We start from the raw sequence: 15,319 nt of genomic DNA, 5'->3' as shown, positions 1-15,319 counted from the left end.
ATCCAAAACCACTGTGCCTCCCTCGAGAAAATCACTGATGTTTTTCTCTGTCTGCCACTTAGCTTTGCTTTGGTGAGTGACAAGCTGTACCAGAGGAAAGAGTCTGTTATCAGTTCTGTGCACACCAAGGTGAAAGGGGTAGCAGAGGTGAAAGAGGAGATTATAGAGAATGGAAAGAAGAAGGTGGTGCCCAGTATCTTCGACACGGCAGATTACACCTTCCCCTTGCAGGTAAGCACGGGTCAGCACCCTCCCAGGACTCATCGCTGCTCACTGTCCTCAGGGCCCTGCCCCCTCCCCTGAGACCTGGGGCCTCACTCCAGAAAAACACGGGCCCTATTTAAAAAGCTCTGTGAAGATTCCCAACTGAGAAAACCTAAAAATTGCAAAATTGGGTCAGATCCAACAGCTCAAAGGAGATGATTTTTTGCTTTATTAAGTCCTGCAGGGTTTCTCAAAATAGCTGTGTGTCCTGGTGCATTTAAAACATGATTTGATTCACTCAAACTGATTTACACACTGCTTCTTAGAAGCAGGGCCATCGAGCCAGCAAGGTGTCCCTAGACTCAGAAGGGCAAAGAACTTCCTGCCTGGAGAGGACTGGCCCTGCTATATTATTAGCATGTCATTCTGTCAACAAAAATGTCTCCAGGAAAACACTCCTGGGTATGTTTTTGCACAAAGGAAGGATATGGATGACAAAGAAAGAAAGGGTGTGATCACAGACAAAGGACATGTGGCTGCCTAAATCTGCAAGAAGAGAAAATGAAACTAGAATTGTCAAAAGGAAACATCAAAGTGGGTTTGAGAACACCAAAGAACAGATGGCAGAGTGCAGAAGGGACAAAAGGCCATACATATTTGCAGCCTCTGGGAGCTGGAAAGCTTTGCAAAACCACAAAGTCCGAGCTGCTGTTTGTTTCTAACAGTGGGTCATTAAAACCACGAGCTATTTTCCAGGTGGTGAGATGCCTTATTGCCCCTTATTTAAAGTCCTGGATAATCTGAACAGCACTCTCTTCAAGTCAACACCCCCATTTCCACCTCCCCAGGTCTCCTGAGTTTCAATTTAATGCAATTTTGCTGTGAAGCCAGAATCGAAAATGAGGGCTCAGTCACTGGGAACATGCCGCTGCTCCCCCTCAGCTCAGCAGGCGGCTCATCCAGCTCTGACATGAGCCCTGCCTGGTCCCTAAATTGCTTCCAGACTTAAGTTTAGACGAGTAGAAAGGTTCGCCCCCAGGCACTTAGCAAGCTGGATTATGATGATTAAGCAGCTCTGTTCTCAAAGGCTTTCATTTGACTTCTCTCCTTTTCTCTGCAGGGTAACTCCTTCTTTGTGATGACAAACTTTCTCAAGACTGAAGACCAGAAGCAGGGGCTCTGCGCCGAGGTGAGGAGGGCACCCAGAGCGGTTAGACTGGTGATGGGAATCCTGAGGGAAGCGCGGGTCAGAGAAAGGGCCCGTGCGCGTGGAAACTGAGATCCGGGATGCCTTCGAGCTCACAAGTTCTTACTGAGCCTCCTCTGTGCGGTGCAGGTCTGGGCTGGGTGGAAGAAGGGTCCGAAGACATTGCAGTTCTCTCTCTAGCCACTGGGTCTTTGTCCTCTCAGTCTCCAGCTCCAGCACCAGGAGCCTGTGCGGGCTCGAGTTCTGCTTCCTCCATTGCTCACTCCTGCGAGGCTCAGACAGCGCCGGTCTTCGGCCTTTGTGCAGCATTTCACATTTTAGTGGAGCCTCACAACTTTGAGGGAGGCGGGCGGTGGTAATAGCATTCCCAGCCCTGTTTTACAGCTCAGAATGCAGATCAGAGAGGTTAAGTGACTTCCCCTAGGTCACCCAGCTTGCTGGAGGCAGAGCCAAGCTTAGAACCCCGGTGTCCTCTTTGACAGCTTTCCCTGCAACGATCCACTGGGAACTGTCTGTGTGGGAACACTGCCAGACACGTCAAGTCTGCCTTTTCACCTCACTTCTTTGAGCTGCATGTCTCCCCCTCTGCCCCACGCCATGTAGTCTTTCCCAACTTGGCTTTGCCCTCTCCATATTCTTGACCTTCCCCTACCTCTTTCTGGAAAACGTTCTTCCCTATCAAAAGTATTTGTTCTATTCAGTCCCTTCTCAGTCCTGCCCTCTCTTCTTTAAGATGATAAGTAGCTATTCTGGTACGTTCATCTATAGCAACGTGTTACTAGGCGCTGCCTGTTCCTCGTGCCCTCCTGCCATTTCCCATTCAGGTAACATGCTGTGCTACGCCAGGGACCATCCCAGCGCAGAGGTGTGCAGCATTGGGACACTATCGAGCGGGTTTCCTGCCTGTGGGAGGGTCAGCCTTGCCCGTGGGTCTTGCTTATCAGCCCACTCAGGTGACAAGGTCTAGATTCTGAGTGCCTGAGAGCTCGAGGTAGATATTCTCTCTCCTCCATCATTTCCTCTTCTTTTTTTAAAAACAATTTTATTTATTTATTGTTAGAGAGCGGGGAAGGGAGGGAGAAACACAGAGAGAGAGAGAAACATCAATGCATGAGAGAAACGTCAATCAATTGCCTCTCACACGCCTCCCACTGGGGATCTGGCCTGCGACCCAGGCCTGTGTGCTGAATGGGAACCGAAGGAGTTACCTTTCAGTTCACAGGCGGACATTCAATCCACTGAGCCACACCAGCCAGGGTTTTGCCGTCATTTCTACCTAAACCTGGAACCAAGCTAACGTCCCCTTGGATCTCTCTCAATAATGCTCTTTTAATCTTCACAGAAACCACCTAAGGCAGATCTGTACATCCTCCTTTTACAGATGAGGAAACTGAGGCTCAGACCGGTGCAGTGACTTGACCAAGGTCATTCAGCTAGAAAACGGTGCAGCTATCACCCAAAGCAGGTGTACCTGAGTCCTTCTGTCAAATCTCTATAAAAGCCACAGATTGCACAGAAGATAACTTGTTTCGCAATGGCTATGTCACGTTTGGTTTCCCTAAGGCTGGCCATTGAACCTGCTTCCTAGGAAATGGAAAGTTGAATGCGCAGAAACCAAGTTGTCGCATTTCTCTTTTCCTTCTCCCGTCCTCACCTTCGGTCCTGAGACCTGACTGACCTCGTTTCCTCGGGCCAGGAGAGAGGACTGGCCAGCGCCCTGCATTTCCACATTTCCTGCTGGACCTTCACGCAGTCCGCTTCACTCAGTTCTGCAGCCATTGAGCTGCCTGGGCCAGGCCACCTGCTCTCCACCCTGAGAGCTGTCCCTGCAAATGGTCCTACACGGCCATGATGTCTGCTTTTTAGGTTTTTATCGGGATATAACTCATATACCATAAAATCCATCACTTTAAAGTATACAATTCAGTGGTTTTTAGTATATTCACAATCCTGTGCAATCATCACCACGATTTCAGGACATTTTCATCCCCCCAAAAGAAATCTCGTACCTGCTAGCAGTCACTCCCCATTCCCCCTTATCCAGCCGCTGGCCACCACGGACCTGCTTCCTGTCTGGATTCACCTGTTCTGGACATTGCACGTAAATGGAATCCTACAATATGTGGCCTTTTGTGGCTGGCTTCTGTCACTTAATACAGTGGTTTTAAGGTTGGCTCCTGTTGCAGCATGAGTCAGTACTTCATTCCTTTTTATGGTTGGATAATATTCCCCCGTCATATGAGTGCACTGCACTTAATTTATCCATTCGTTCGTTGATGACTGTTTGGGCTGTTTCTATTTTTTGGCTATTATGAATAGTGCTGCTACCTACACCTGTGTACAAGCTTTTGTGTGGGCATAGACACCTGCTTTTCCATTACTTAGGGACACATGACACTTACTCCTCACTACCTTGTTCTTCTCTACACAGTATCCCACCCGCAGGACACTCTGTTACTCTGACAAGAGTTGCAAAAAGGGATGGATGGACCCACAGAGCAAAGGTACGTTCAGTTTTTTTTGAGGGGAACCCTGAGGGTGGACAGTCTGGCACCCTGGTGACATATGCAGTGCCCTAAAATGCATATCTTTAACTCTGGCTCTCAGCTCCCTTCTACCCTCACCAGGCCTTGGGAGAGCCTGTGTCTGCTTGTGCCTTGGCTCTGTTCCCAGAGGACCACCTACTGACATGAATGTGACCTTAATTCCCCAGTGAGAAGAGCTCCTGAAAACCTTGCAGAATTGGCACCTTCTGGGTTGTAACTGATAGAAAAATCAGATGGCTTCTAGCAACATCTGAGTATTCTAAATTTTCTGTCTTGAACTTCCCCAAAGATTGTAGCACTTGAACTTGTACCCGCAGGACACCTGGGGGCCATACTTGTGTTAACCTGCAGAATGTCCGTATCTCTTGTTTTAGCTCAAAGGGCACATGACAATAAAACTAGCATAGAAAAAAATAAAAAGAAAAGAAAAACCATCCGTGATTACAACATGCACACAAAAGGACATACGAATGTTTGATCCTATTCCATAACACCTGTGTGTTTGAGTTGGTATTGAGATCATTTTGACCCTGATGCTCCAGGAAGATGTGCCATGTTTACGCTGCGCCCTTGTGCGCCCTGTTACAGGCTGCGCAGTCCCGCAGGGACTCGTATGCCCAGTGAGAGGCCAGGTTCCAGTCCGCTTTTCCCAGGCCAGAGAGTACACCCTACCCAGCTCCCCTCTCAGGCATCTTTTCTTGCAAAGGTGCCAAAAGGGCCAACAGCATCTATGGTCTTCCTCTGTTCGCTCTGATGCTTTTTAAAAAGCCTGCTGTTCGATGTGTTGCTTGCTTGGTCCGCCTAATGTAAGTGCGTGGTTTGGATGGGGTTTCATGGAAGCTGAAACTTCTTGGGTTGAAAAGCATAAATATTTTCCTGCTTGGGTTAAGAGAGCTTCTTCCCCATGATTCTTTCCCACATGTGCTTCTCATACCCCCTGACCCCACAGGAATCCAGACTGGAAGGTGTATAGTGTATAAAGGAAACCAGAAGACCTGTGAAGTCTATGCCTGGTGTCCTACCGAGGCACCGGAAGAGGCCCCCCGGTGAGTTACAGAGTGGGGACAGGTGTGGTGACCCTCGGTCGTGAGTAGATGAGGCCCTGCCAGGCGCTGACCTGGCTTCTCTTCTCAGGACAGCACCACAAAGTCCTGGGTCCTACTGGCTCGGTGACCCCATATTTTAACTAGGCACACTAGGTAAAATACTGAAATAATTCTGCACTCTCTGGTAAATAACTACTACACTGAGCACCCTGGGGTGCACCTGTCACCTTTCTGTCCCAGGGCACCTCCAGACCCTGCCTCCAGTGCTACAGCAGGGTCCACTCTGGCTTGTCTGTGTCCATACTGACTGATTAAGGATGGATACGTGGCAGTGAAGGAAGAAAGTAGAAAGGAAGAAAGTATAAAGGAAGGGGAAAAAATAGGAGGAAAGGAAGTTCTCTTAAACCATCAGTGGCAGAATTGGTGGTCCCCGTAGTGACTCTTCTCTTTAACACACAAGGTCAGGCCCAGAGGCAGAACTTGATGTTAAACTCAGAAACAACAGGGACTAATGCATTTCAACAGAGAACAGAGAAACCTAGGTTCAAATCCTGACTCTTAACATTTCCTTGCTGTGTGGCCTTGGGCAAGTGGCTCAATCTCTCTGAACTTCAATTTCCTCATTTGTAAGCTGAGCATAATAATTGCACCCACCTCACTAGGCTGTGGTGAGAATTATATGCAATGATACCTGTGTAGTGACTGCAAAGTGAGCCAGTGCCTGGCATATAGCAAGTGCTCAATAACATGCGTGTGCACACACACACGGTCTGCTCCTAGAAATTTGGTGGTTCTAGTGCTGTTCAATGGAACTTTCTACAATGATGGAAATGTTCTCTTTCTGTGCTATCTGGTATGGTATCCACTAGCTACCTGTGGTTAATGAACACTTGAAATGTGGCTACTACAACTGAGCTGCTGAAGTTCATGTAATCTTCATTTAATTAGTCACACTTGCCTAGGGGATGTTGGACATTACTGGACAGCACAGAATTACACAAATGTGACTCAGGCCACATCATCAGAATCTGTGGGGCAAAGACTTCCACAAACTAACTTTTTAGAAGGTCCCTAGTGTCAGAGTGGGAAGCACTAGGCAGCGTCAGCCTGTCTGACCCTCAATCAGTTAATGGCATCACCAGGTTCTTTTCTAGGTCAGAGAAGTTTCTTTATTAAAGAAGGAAATACTCAGTGACATTAGCCTACTCAGATCCTCCCTGGTTCAAGACAAGGGGCCTCTTGATTTTCTGTGGTTTTCAGTTCTGGCTCTGCCACCAATCATTTGTCAGTAAAAGTGCTGTGCACCTCCAATGTGCTGATGCCTGCAGTTTTACGTGACCTTGGGCAAGCAAGTTCCTGAACTTCAGTTTTCTTTTGCTTTTTTTTTTAAAGATTTTATTTATTTATTTTTAGAAAGAGGGAAAGGAAGAGAGGGAGAGAAACATCGATATGCAAGAGAAACATAGATTAGTTGCCTCCTGCTCACGTCCAACCACGGACCTGGCCCACAACCCAGGCATGTGCCCTGACTGGGAATTGAACAGGGAACCTTTCAGTTTGCAGGCCAGCGCTCAATCCACTGAGCCACCCCAGCCAGGGCTGAACTTCAGCTTTCTTATATGTTATATGAAAGAGTTATGAAAATAATTCATGTAATAACTCATTCATTCAACACATCCATTAACATGTTGTATGTGTTAAATGTTTATTTCATGTGTAACTATACACAAGAGGCTGTGCTAAATTTTATGTAAAATACAAAAAGAACCAGATATGGAGCAGGTCCCAAGACTGTTACAATCTAATAAATGAGATAAGATATGTGCACAGAGAGCTGTAATTCAAAATGGAAAACTGTAAGTATCATGAAAGAGGAATAAAGGCTTTGATTTTCAAAGTTTCAGGATCCTGTATTCCTCTGATTCTTAGAGTGTTGCCTAGGAAGCATGGGATTTAGAATGTTCTAAATGGTCTGTCATACAGCAGGCATTTGCCATAAATAAGATTTTCTTTTATGTAAGTGACAGATATACAACCTAAGCTGGCTTCAGAAAAAAAGGAGTGTTACTTTTTGGCTTGTGTTTTTGACTTGTGTAAATAAGAAGCCCAGAAGTATGGGTTCAAGTAAGCCTTGATCCAGGCTTCAAGTAAGGTCATTAAGATTCTTTCTTTCTTCCTCCCCCCAAGTTGTCCTTTCTTCCATTTTGGTCCACGCTGTGGTCTGGGGAACTCCAGTTTACACTGTCCTTACTACTGCTTGTCCAAAAGAAAATTAATTGTTCTTTCCCAGTAGTTTCTACAAAAGCCCTGGAACGTTCTCATCAGCCTAGGTCATGTGACAATCTGTGAACCAAACACTGGCCAAGGAAATTGGATTATATTGTTTGGCCGGCTCTGGGTCACTTGCCCACCCCAGGAGCTGTAGGGATGAGTAGGAGATGGACTCATCCTCACCCCACCCCCTAGGCTGAGAGTGGAAGAGGCTTGGCTTCCCCAAAGGGAGAAAATTGAGGGGCTACTGACAGAGGTGGAATGGACACTGAACGGGCAAAAATTACACTGTTCTCTGTAGTCACATCCCAAATAGAGCCAAAGGTGTGCTCTGGGGATCCTTGAATAAAAAAACAATTGTTCTTGGTGCCCCCTTCCAAATTCCCTCCACACTTTCCTGGTGCTACCCCCAATAGATATCTTCTGCCTACTGAGGCATGCCAGGCAACAGGGTACTGGCTGTACCTTTTCATCCACAGGCAGTTCTCTCCATCTTTACCAGACTGTCAATTGCATAAGGACAAAAACCTGAATGATCTTATTCGTCACTATAACCCCCAACGTCTAGTTCCATGCCCAGTACAATAATTATTTGTTGAATGAGTAGATGGATGGATGATGGGTAGATCTTCCTGCAGTCTAGAATTTGGGCTCCTCTAACTCATGCAGAATTTTACGCTATTCAGAGCCTCTAGAGAATGACCAGTAGGGTCAACTACATGCGCGGCCCTATGTGAAAGCAGGGGAGGTAAAAGAGGAAAAGTCTTGTCCCAGCCCTGCGGGAACACCAAGCCTACTGGGGAAGATAAAGTGGGTTGTGATGGAGCTGACTTGTACCACGTCTGAGCCAAATATGCTCATTCCTTCCCCCCAGCTCCAAGTTCAGGGATGTCCCATTGGTAGCCTGAAATCAGACATGGTGGGAGTATTTATACCATAAGAATCAGTAAATGCTACATATCAGGGCTTTGGTTTTTCTGGAGTGCTGGTTGGTAAACATTTACCAGGACACCACTGCCCCAAACTAAACACCTAATTACATCAGCGTGGGAGAAGGGCTGTGGGATCTCAAGAAGGGAGATGTTCTTACTGGAAAAGTTGGAGAATGTCAGGAGGTTTTGCGCACTAGGTTGCTTTTCTCTCCACTCATCGCAATGACCTAAGCAAGAGACCAGAAGCCTCTGGCCCCACCAGTCCGCTGACTCCATGGTGCCTACAGTCACCGATCCCCATGTTGCATGTCTCTCTCTCAGGCCTGCGCTCTTGAACAGTGCCAAAAACTTCACTGTGTTCATCAAGAACAATATTGACTTCCCTGGCCACAATTACACCACGTAAGTGCCCCGAATGTCTGTCCATATTGCCAGTTACCGCAGTGTAACAAGTTTCCCCTGAAGTTAGGAGCTTAAAACAACAAACATTTATTATCTCACACAGTTTCTGTAGACCAGGAATCCAGGAACGACCTGGCTGGGCAGTTCTAGCTCGGGGTCTCTCGGGTTGTAGCCAAGCTGTCAACGGGGCTGGAATCATCTCCAGGCTTGACCGGGGCTGGGGAATCCTCTTCCAAGTGAACTCCTGTGGTTTTTGGCCAGGGGGCCCAGTTCCTTACCATGTGAGCCTCTCCCTAGGGCTGCCTGAGTGTCCTTAGGACATGATGGCCCCCCCAGAGCGAATGATCCAAGAGAGACACAGAGCGAGCAAGCCTGATAGGAACCAACGTGGAAGTCACAGTCTTTCATAACCCAAACTTGAAAGCGATGCACCATCACTTCTGCCACATGCTATTAGTCACACAGACCAACCCTGCTACAGTGTGGAAGGGGACCCCACAAGGGTGAGAATACCAGGAGGCGGGGATCACTAGGGGCCCTTGGGGAGCCCAGTCACTCCCCTGGCTCATTCTATTGGAGAGACAGATCCCGGTCTTCGATGGGAACGTTTGTTTGCTTTTCATGATGTGCAGGAGAAACATCTTGCCAGATTTCAACAAGACTTGCATCTTTCACAAGACTAAGGATCCACTGTGCCCCATTTTCCGACTAGGAGATATTTTCCAAGAAACAGGAGATAACTTTTCAGAAGTGGCAATTCAGGTTGGTGGTGCCTTTGTACCGTGAGGTGTGGGAGAGGGGTTGTGTTGGGGGATGGAAGATGTCAAATGGCCAAGAGGCTGAGGAGGAGGAGCAGGTGGCTGCCTTTGCAGCTGCCTCCGTAATAACTGTGAGTAAGATAGGGCTTGCTCATGGCTTTGAAACCTTTAAGCGCCACTTTTTCCTCCAAAAAGAAAACCTTTCCTTGAGCAATCATCATTATGCGGGGAGATGTCTGGTGGCTGCCTCCCACGTCCAGCAGGACTTAGAGATCGCCTCTTGTTGTCTTCCTCAGGGAGGAATCATGGGCATTGAGATCTACTGGGACTGCAACCTGGACCGCTGGTTCCATCACTGCCGTCCACAATACAGGTTCCGTCGCCTTGACGACAAGATAACCAATGAGACCTTGCACCCTGGCTACAACTTCAGGTAACAGTGCCCAAGGTCGGATTGACCACCTGGACTCCCCAGGGGCCTGCCAGGCCCTGCTGAATTGTGCCATCCCCAGTAGTCAGTAAGCCTAGATTTGGTTCCCAAGGCAACAGGATGAATGGAAAGGACTTCCTCTAAGATCGAGGTGGTGAATGAATTTTTCTTTTTAATTATTGAAGAGATGCACACTCTTTGTAAAAGAAAACACTACTGGGGAAAACAGAGAAGAGCACAGAGAAGAGGATTAAAAACTACTGTTAATTCCTTCACCCTGAGATAATCGATAACCCTCTGGTGAATGTTCCTTCGTGTGACCCATTTTTTCACGAGGCTTATATGAGACCATAGCGCACTTACAATTCGGTATTGCGGCACTCCAAATTCTTGCCGCCAAAGGGCGGTCCTGGGATTGGAGGCACGGGCCTCACCTGGGAGCTTGTTACGCTGCAGAATCTCAGGCCCCACCCTTGATTCACTGAATCAAAATCTGCCTTTTTAACAAGATTCCCAGGAGATTTACAGGCACATTAAAGTTTAAGAGGCACGGGTCTTGACTACTATCACCTAGCACCAAAAAGTACTTTCTTCTTAGATGTTAAAGTAATGTCATAAACCGGTAAGCAGCCTTCAACTATGTATATATGTATATGCTTATAATATTTATTTACTTGTTGGACTGCATAATGTTTTGAAAGCTGAGACAGTCTATATAAAAATTTAGACTTCCTGCTTTTCTTGAAAAATTAAACTATTTGGAAGAAAAGAAATTTAACCATTTGACGACGCTGAGTTCACAGTCCACACAGCAGCACTCAGCTGGAGATATTATTAGTGGTTCCCTTTAGAAAGAGCACGATTTGGGGTTTGCCCACCACTCCTTACTGCCCTATACCCAGCCTGCATGACTCATTTCTGTTACCTGCTGGGCCCCTGTAGGAATTGGAGTTTGAAATCCTTGATTAAAGGCTGGTTGAGATCAAGACATGAAAGGCTGTTTGCCTCCCCTGGGAAAGTGGAGTTTCTTCCCGGGCACTGAAACCAGCTCAAAGTCTTGGTAACATTTTGTTCATCCCCCGCTGCTCTGCCAACTAGGCTTATGGCCGTTAGCAAGAAGAGAGGATGGGATCAGTGGTCCCTGACTGCCCTCGCAGGCTGTTTTCTTAGCAATCAGCAGAAGCATGGAGGGCAATGTACTGACCAGATGCTAGCAAATGTCCTTCAAGTCGCCCGCCGAGCTAAGCCTAAGAACATCAGCTCCTGAAGAGGTCTGAGCTTTCTGAAGAACTGAGATTGTTATGATGCTAATATTCTTTTAGAACAAAGTGTTAGAACATTTGTTGTCACCAGAAGAAATATGTAGCCAAAAATAAATTGTCTAAACACCACATAAAAGGGAAGGCAATTATGGGTTATATGAGGTGTATGAAAAAATATTACTTTGTAAAACATAGGAATTTGATGGGGCCAATCACATTACACAATTTCTGTCTTTTACCAAAAGATGTCCATCGCAAAAGTCCTTATTAGGTGAACACATGACTTGGTTTATTTACAGGATGTGTAGCTAGAGCAGACCCACACAGAATGCCTGATGCTCTCCTCTGATTCAGAAGGGGTATGTGTGTGTATGAGTTTCCCGGGTCTGCTGTAACAAATTACCACAAACGTGGCAGCTTAAACAACAGAAAGTTATTCTCTCATAGTTCTGGAGGACAGAAGTCCAGAATCAAGAGGTCAGCAGGAGCATATTCCCCCTGAACTCTCTTGGGGAGGACGCTTCCTTGCCTCCTCCAGCATCTGATGGCTCTAGGCGTTCCTTAACTTGTGGCTGCGTCTCTGCAGCATCTGCCTCTACCTTTACACGGCCTTCTCCTCGGTGTTTCTGTTTCAGCCCTCCCCTTCCTTTCTCTTGTGAGGACCCGAGTCATTGGATTTAGGGCTGCCCTAAATCAGGAATGATCTCATTTTGAGATCCTTAATTACATCTGCAGACTCTATTTCCAAATAAAGTCATATTCACAGGTACATGTGTTAGGTACTTGGATGTAATGTTTTGGGGAGAGGCCCTTTAACCCATTACAATGTGCAAAAAAATCCTTGCCCAGGGCTTACTATTTTTCAGAGTGTGGCCCCCTGACCACCTGCACCAGGACCACCTGGTACCTCTGCTGGAAACAGATTCTGAGAAACATCTCAGACCTTCTGAAACCACCCTGTGGGTATAGGGCCCAGGAATCTGCCTTTGAACACACTTCCCAAGTGATTCTTGCCCTCAGGTTGAGAATCACTCCATCAAAACCTTGAAAGCAGAAATTTGAGTATTTATACTGTACAGTGTTAACCTTCCCAAACGAACTTGCAGAGACAATGCAACTGCAGGGCATGGAGTGGAATGCATGCCTGCTCTGTGCATTAAAACACAAATCACTCAACAGAGGAGAAGAAGAAAGAACTGTCATGGAATGAGAACAATCAAATGCAAAGATAGTGAAACATCTCTGGCCGGAAACACGTTAAAGCATTTGAAAATTTCTAACCGATCTCAATGTCAGATTTTGAGAGTAAAAAGAAAAAAGTTTCAGATGCTCTATACTGTATCCTGGCAGAGTACCTGTCTTGTTTCCTTTTCTCCCCGCACCTGTAAAAAACTGAAATAGTAACACAGAAAGAAAATATATACCTTTACCTAAAAACAACTACTGAAAGGTGGTAAGAGGGAGGGACAGATTTAAAAGTTTCTTGAGGATTTTGATTTTAAGCTTCCCTAATTGTTCATGAAAAATAAAACACATTTTCTGACAGTAGCCCTGGTGAGAGGTGCATATTTGCAGTGGTTATGATTTGTGTTTGGGTTTTAATCTATAGGGAGACTATAGATTAAATCTGAGTGATGACGTGGAGAGGTGACTGCCATAGAACGAAGAATTCTATTACATTTCCAGAAAGGAGGGGGCCACACAGGGCCACAGGGGGAAGCACCGGGTTTGGTCAGGAGGCAGGAGCGAGGGGAAAGCCTGACCCAGAGCCCTTACTGCGTTTGCCTGGGGAGAGGCAAGCAAGCCAGGGGAAAGAGCTTAGCATGGATTAGCTTGAGTAACATGGGCAAGTTCTGGGCTCCAGGGAGGTCTCTGGTTGTCTGGTATCTGGCCCTGGCTGATGGCTGGGGATATGGACTCAGGATTGGTTGGAGAGTGTGTAACGTCATTTTCATGCACTCGCAAAAGCTGGATTGTAGGGAAGATGTAAACAACTTCAGTTGTTAATATGACCCTGTCATAAAGGATGCCAAATAGACAAATATACAGAATCTAAAAGAATACAGTCAGAACAGATGGCTGAGATAGCTGTCCTCAGTCCAATGACTAGTATCTAAGATTCACCCCCCCCACCAACACTTTGTTCTAGAAAACCTCTTTGTCTCTCTTAAGGAATAATCAAATTGCTTGGAGCTTTTTTTTTTTTTAATCTCTGCTTTTTTAAAATCCTGTGTTGTTGGTTAAAAGCTGTTCCTGTTAATGTTAAACAAAAAGCAGACTTCTCCTCACTCTGTGTGGTGGCAGTAGAGGGGCGACGTGGGGAAGTGGCCCTGCAGCTCCAGGCAGTCAGAGAGTCATTCATGGGTTTGGATGGGTTTGCACTGTGTTCTTCCTGCTGCCAACAACGGCAGAGCTAGAAGATGGATAAGGAAGCCTAAATCAGCTATTGTCTTGATTTTTCTTTTCATAAAACTCCTGCACTTTCAGACAGAACTTTATAAATACGGCTCCTTCTCCTCCTACAGATACGCCAAGTACTATAAGGAAAACAATGTTGAAAAACGGACTCTGATAAAAGTCTTTGGGATCCGTTTTGACATCCTGGTCTTTGGCACCGTAAGTCTCTGCTCCCAGCCATGGGCATCTGCATTTCTACAACTGTGTCCTAACTGTTGCTGTAGTGCCTCAAGGGGTGAACGTTTTGGTGACAGTCAGAAGCTGGTACTGTGCATCTCACATGTGGGATAAGAGCAGGGGAAAAAAATGTCCTAGGGTCTGTCCATGAACAGCCATCTGATGAACACAAGAGTGAGATGGGGAAAAATACATAATATTCTATTTAAAAGTCTCCTGATGCTTTAAAAAAAAGGGGGAGAAAGAAATCCCTGTACAAAGTAAAGTAGTTAGTAACAGAAGCCAACTCAAACTGGCTTTGGAAAAAAAAGGCTTCTTTTTTTTAGTTCACATCACTGAAAGGTACAGGGGCCATTTCAGTTTCCAGCATAGCTGGATCCATATCCTCTAACAGCATCATCAAGGACCTGCCTCGCTCCATCTCTTACATCTGCTCTCTGCTCTGGCATCGTCCCCTGCTGTCCAGCTCTGTGTGGTGGTGGAAGGCAGCTCCTTTTATCTTACCAGGTTAGCAACTTCATCTAATCGCTGTGACCAGCATTATGCCATACTCTCAATGGCTGGTCTTGGACCAGCTCTGACCCAGCCATTTCCCCCGCAAACTATATGGACCAAGGGTTAGTACGCACAGACCCAGGGGAAGGTCCTGGGACTGAAAATCTATCTCTGTAAGTGGAGGTCAGGGAAAGACTGAAGAAAGAGGCAGGCTACTCCAGTCTAGTGAGAGTTTATGAAGGGAAACTTACATACAAAGCACATCTTGGGCAGCTGCAAGACAAAATGGGCCCCTGAGCCACTTAACATGTGCCCGAGGATTCCATAGGGTGAAAAGGGGACAGCCACAGGTACTAATACGTGAATGCTGCCAGGTACGGGCAATTATTTCACATGCTTGGTGGGGTCAGGACAACGGCCCATTCCAGGAACCAGCAGGCAGCAGGAGGCAGGAGGGGTGCTGCTTTATGTCAGAATGAGCACTGATCGTGATCCGTCTCTAAGGGGGGTCGTGGTAAGCAGTCTCTGCTCCAGCCAGAGTCCAGCTTGCAGGTCAGACAGCACTCACATCATGGAATAGTCTCCCCCACACCAAGTATGGACAGGGTTAGTTCTCCAAAGGAAAACTGGGGCGCTGTCTCCAGAAGAAGGAAAGACGGGGTTGCTATACATGCAAAAAATTGACACCTGCCCATGCCACCTTGTCCGACAGCACATTACCTATGCAACATGGTGATGAGCAGCGCAATAATCAATGAGACACTGCTGAGAAGGTAGAAAGGCCACTGAAAATAAAGACCACAAGGACACCTAAGGGAAGAGTTTGTGCAGACATTCCTTCCTTTCTCTTCCTAAGTAACCTCAGACCACTTTAAGGGAAAGCTTGTCTGAAACCCTCGCCTTGTCTGAAACAACAACCTTCCGTGGGTCTCCTCTCAGTGTGGGTCCCAGTGCAGCTTTGTTTAAAACATTCATGTTTTCAAGCACATCTGGGAAGGCAGAATGAGAGTCCTATTCTCAGTTTCCACAGCCTCTGTTGCTTTGAACACTGTGGATGCATTTGTCAAAGTCATAGCATCAGACGCCCCCCTTTCCTGGCCCTAACAATGACATGGTAGAAAAAGAGCGTCGC

The 15,319-nt window shown here is 46.6% G+C and overlaps 2 protein-coding genes across 2 annotated transcripts in view; one reads left to right on the top strand and one right to left on the bottom strand.

Moving 5' to 3' along the window:
- The window catches only part of IFT81 (intraflagellar transport 81), a 124,273-nt gene that overhangs the window by 91,345 nt on the left and 17,609 nt on the right, over nt 1-15,319 (bottom strand). The gene's annotated exons all lie outside the window — the stretch shown is intronic.
- Nucleotides 1-15,319, top strand: part of P2RX7 (purinergic receptor P2X 7) — a 30,593-nt gene that overhangs the window by 9,935 nt on the left and 5,339 nt on the right. The window contains exons 2-9 of the mRNA XM_054594142.1: nt 63-231; nt 1,325-1,393; nt 3,843-3,915; nt 4,907-5,003; nt 8,528-8,608; nt 9,241-9,370; nt 9,663-9,799; nt 13,584-13,674. Coding sequence (XP_054450117.1) covers nt 63-231; nt 1,325-1,393; nt 3,843-3,915; nt 4,907-5,003; nt 8,528-8,608; nt 9,241-9,370; nt 9,663-9,799; nt 13,584-13,674 — 847 coding nt within the window. The remainder of the gene's footprint in view (nt 1-62; nt 232-1,324; nt 1,394-3,842; nt 3,916-4,906; nt 5,004-8,527; nt 8,609-9,240; nt 9,371-9,662; nt 9,800-13,583; nt 13,675-15,319) is intronic.

Source organism: Pteronotus mesoamericanus, unplaced genomic scaffold (assembly GCF_021234165.1).
Source record: "Pteronotus mesoamericanus isolate MK-2021 breed Mesoamerican mustached bat unplaced genomic scaffold, CSHL_Meso_final scaffold_507, whole genome shotgun sequence".
Classification (NCBI taxonomy): Eukaryota; Metazoa; Chordata; class Mammalia; order Chiroptera; family Mormoopidae; genus Pteronotus; species Pteronotus mesoamericanus.
Note: the sequence above shows the minus strand (reverse complement) of the source record. Positions and strands in the feature narration are given on the sequence as shown.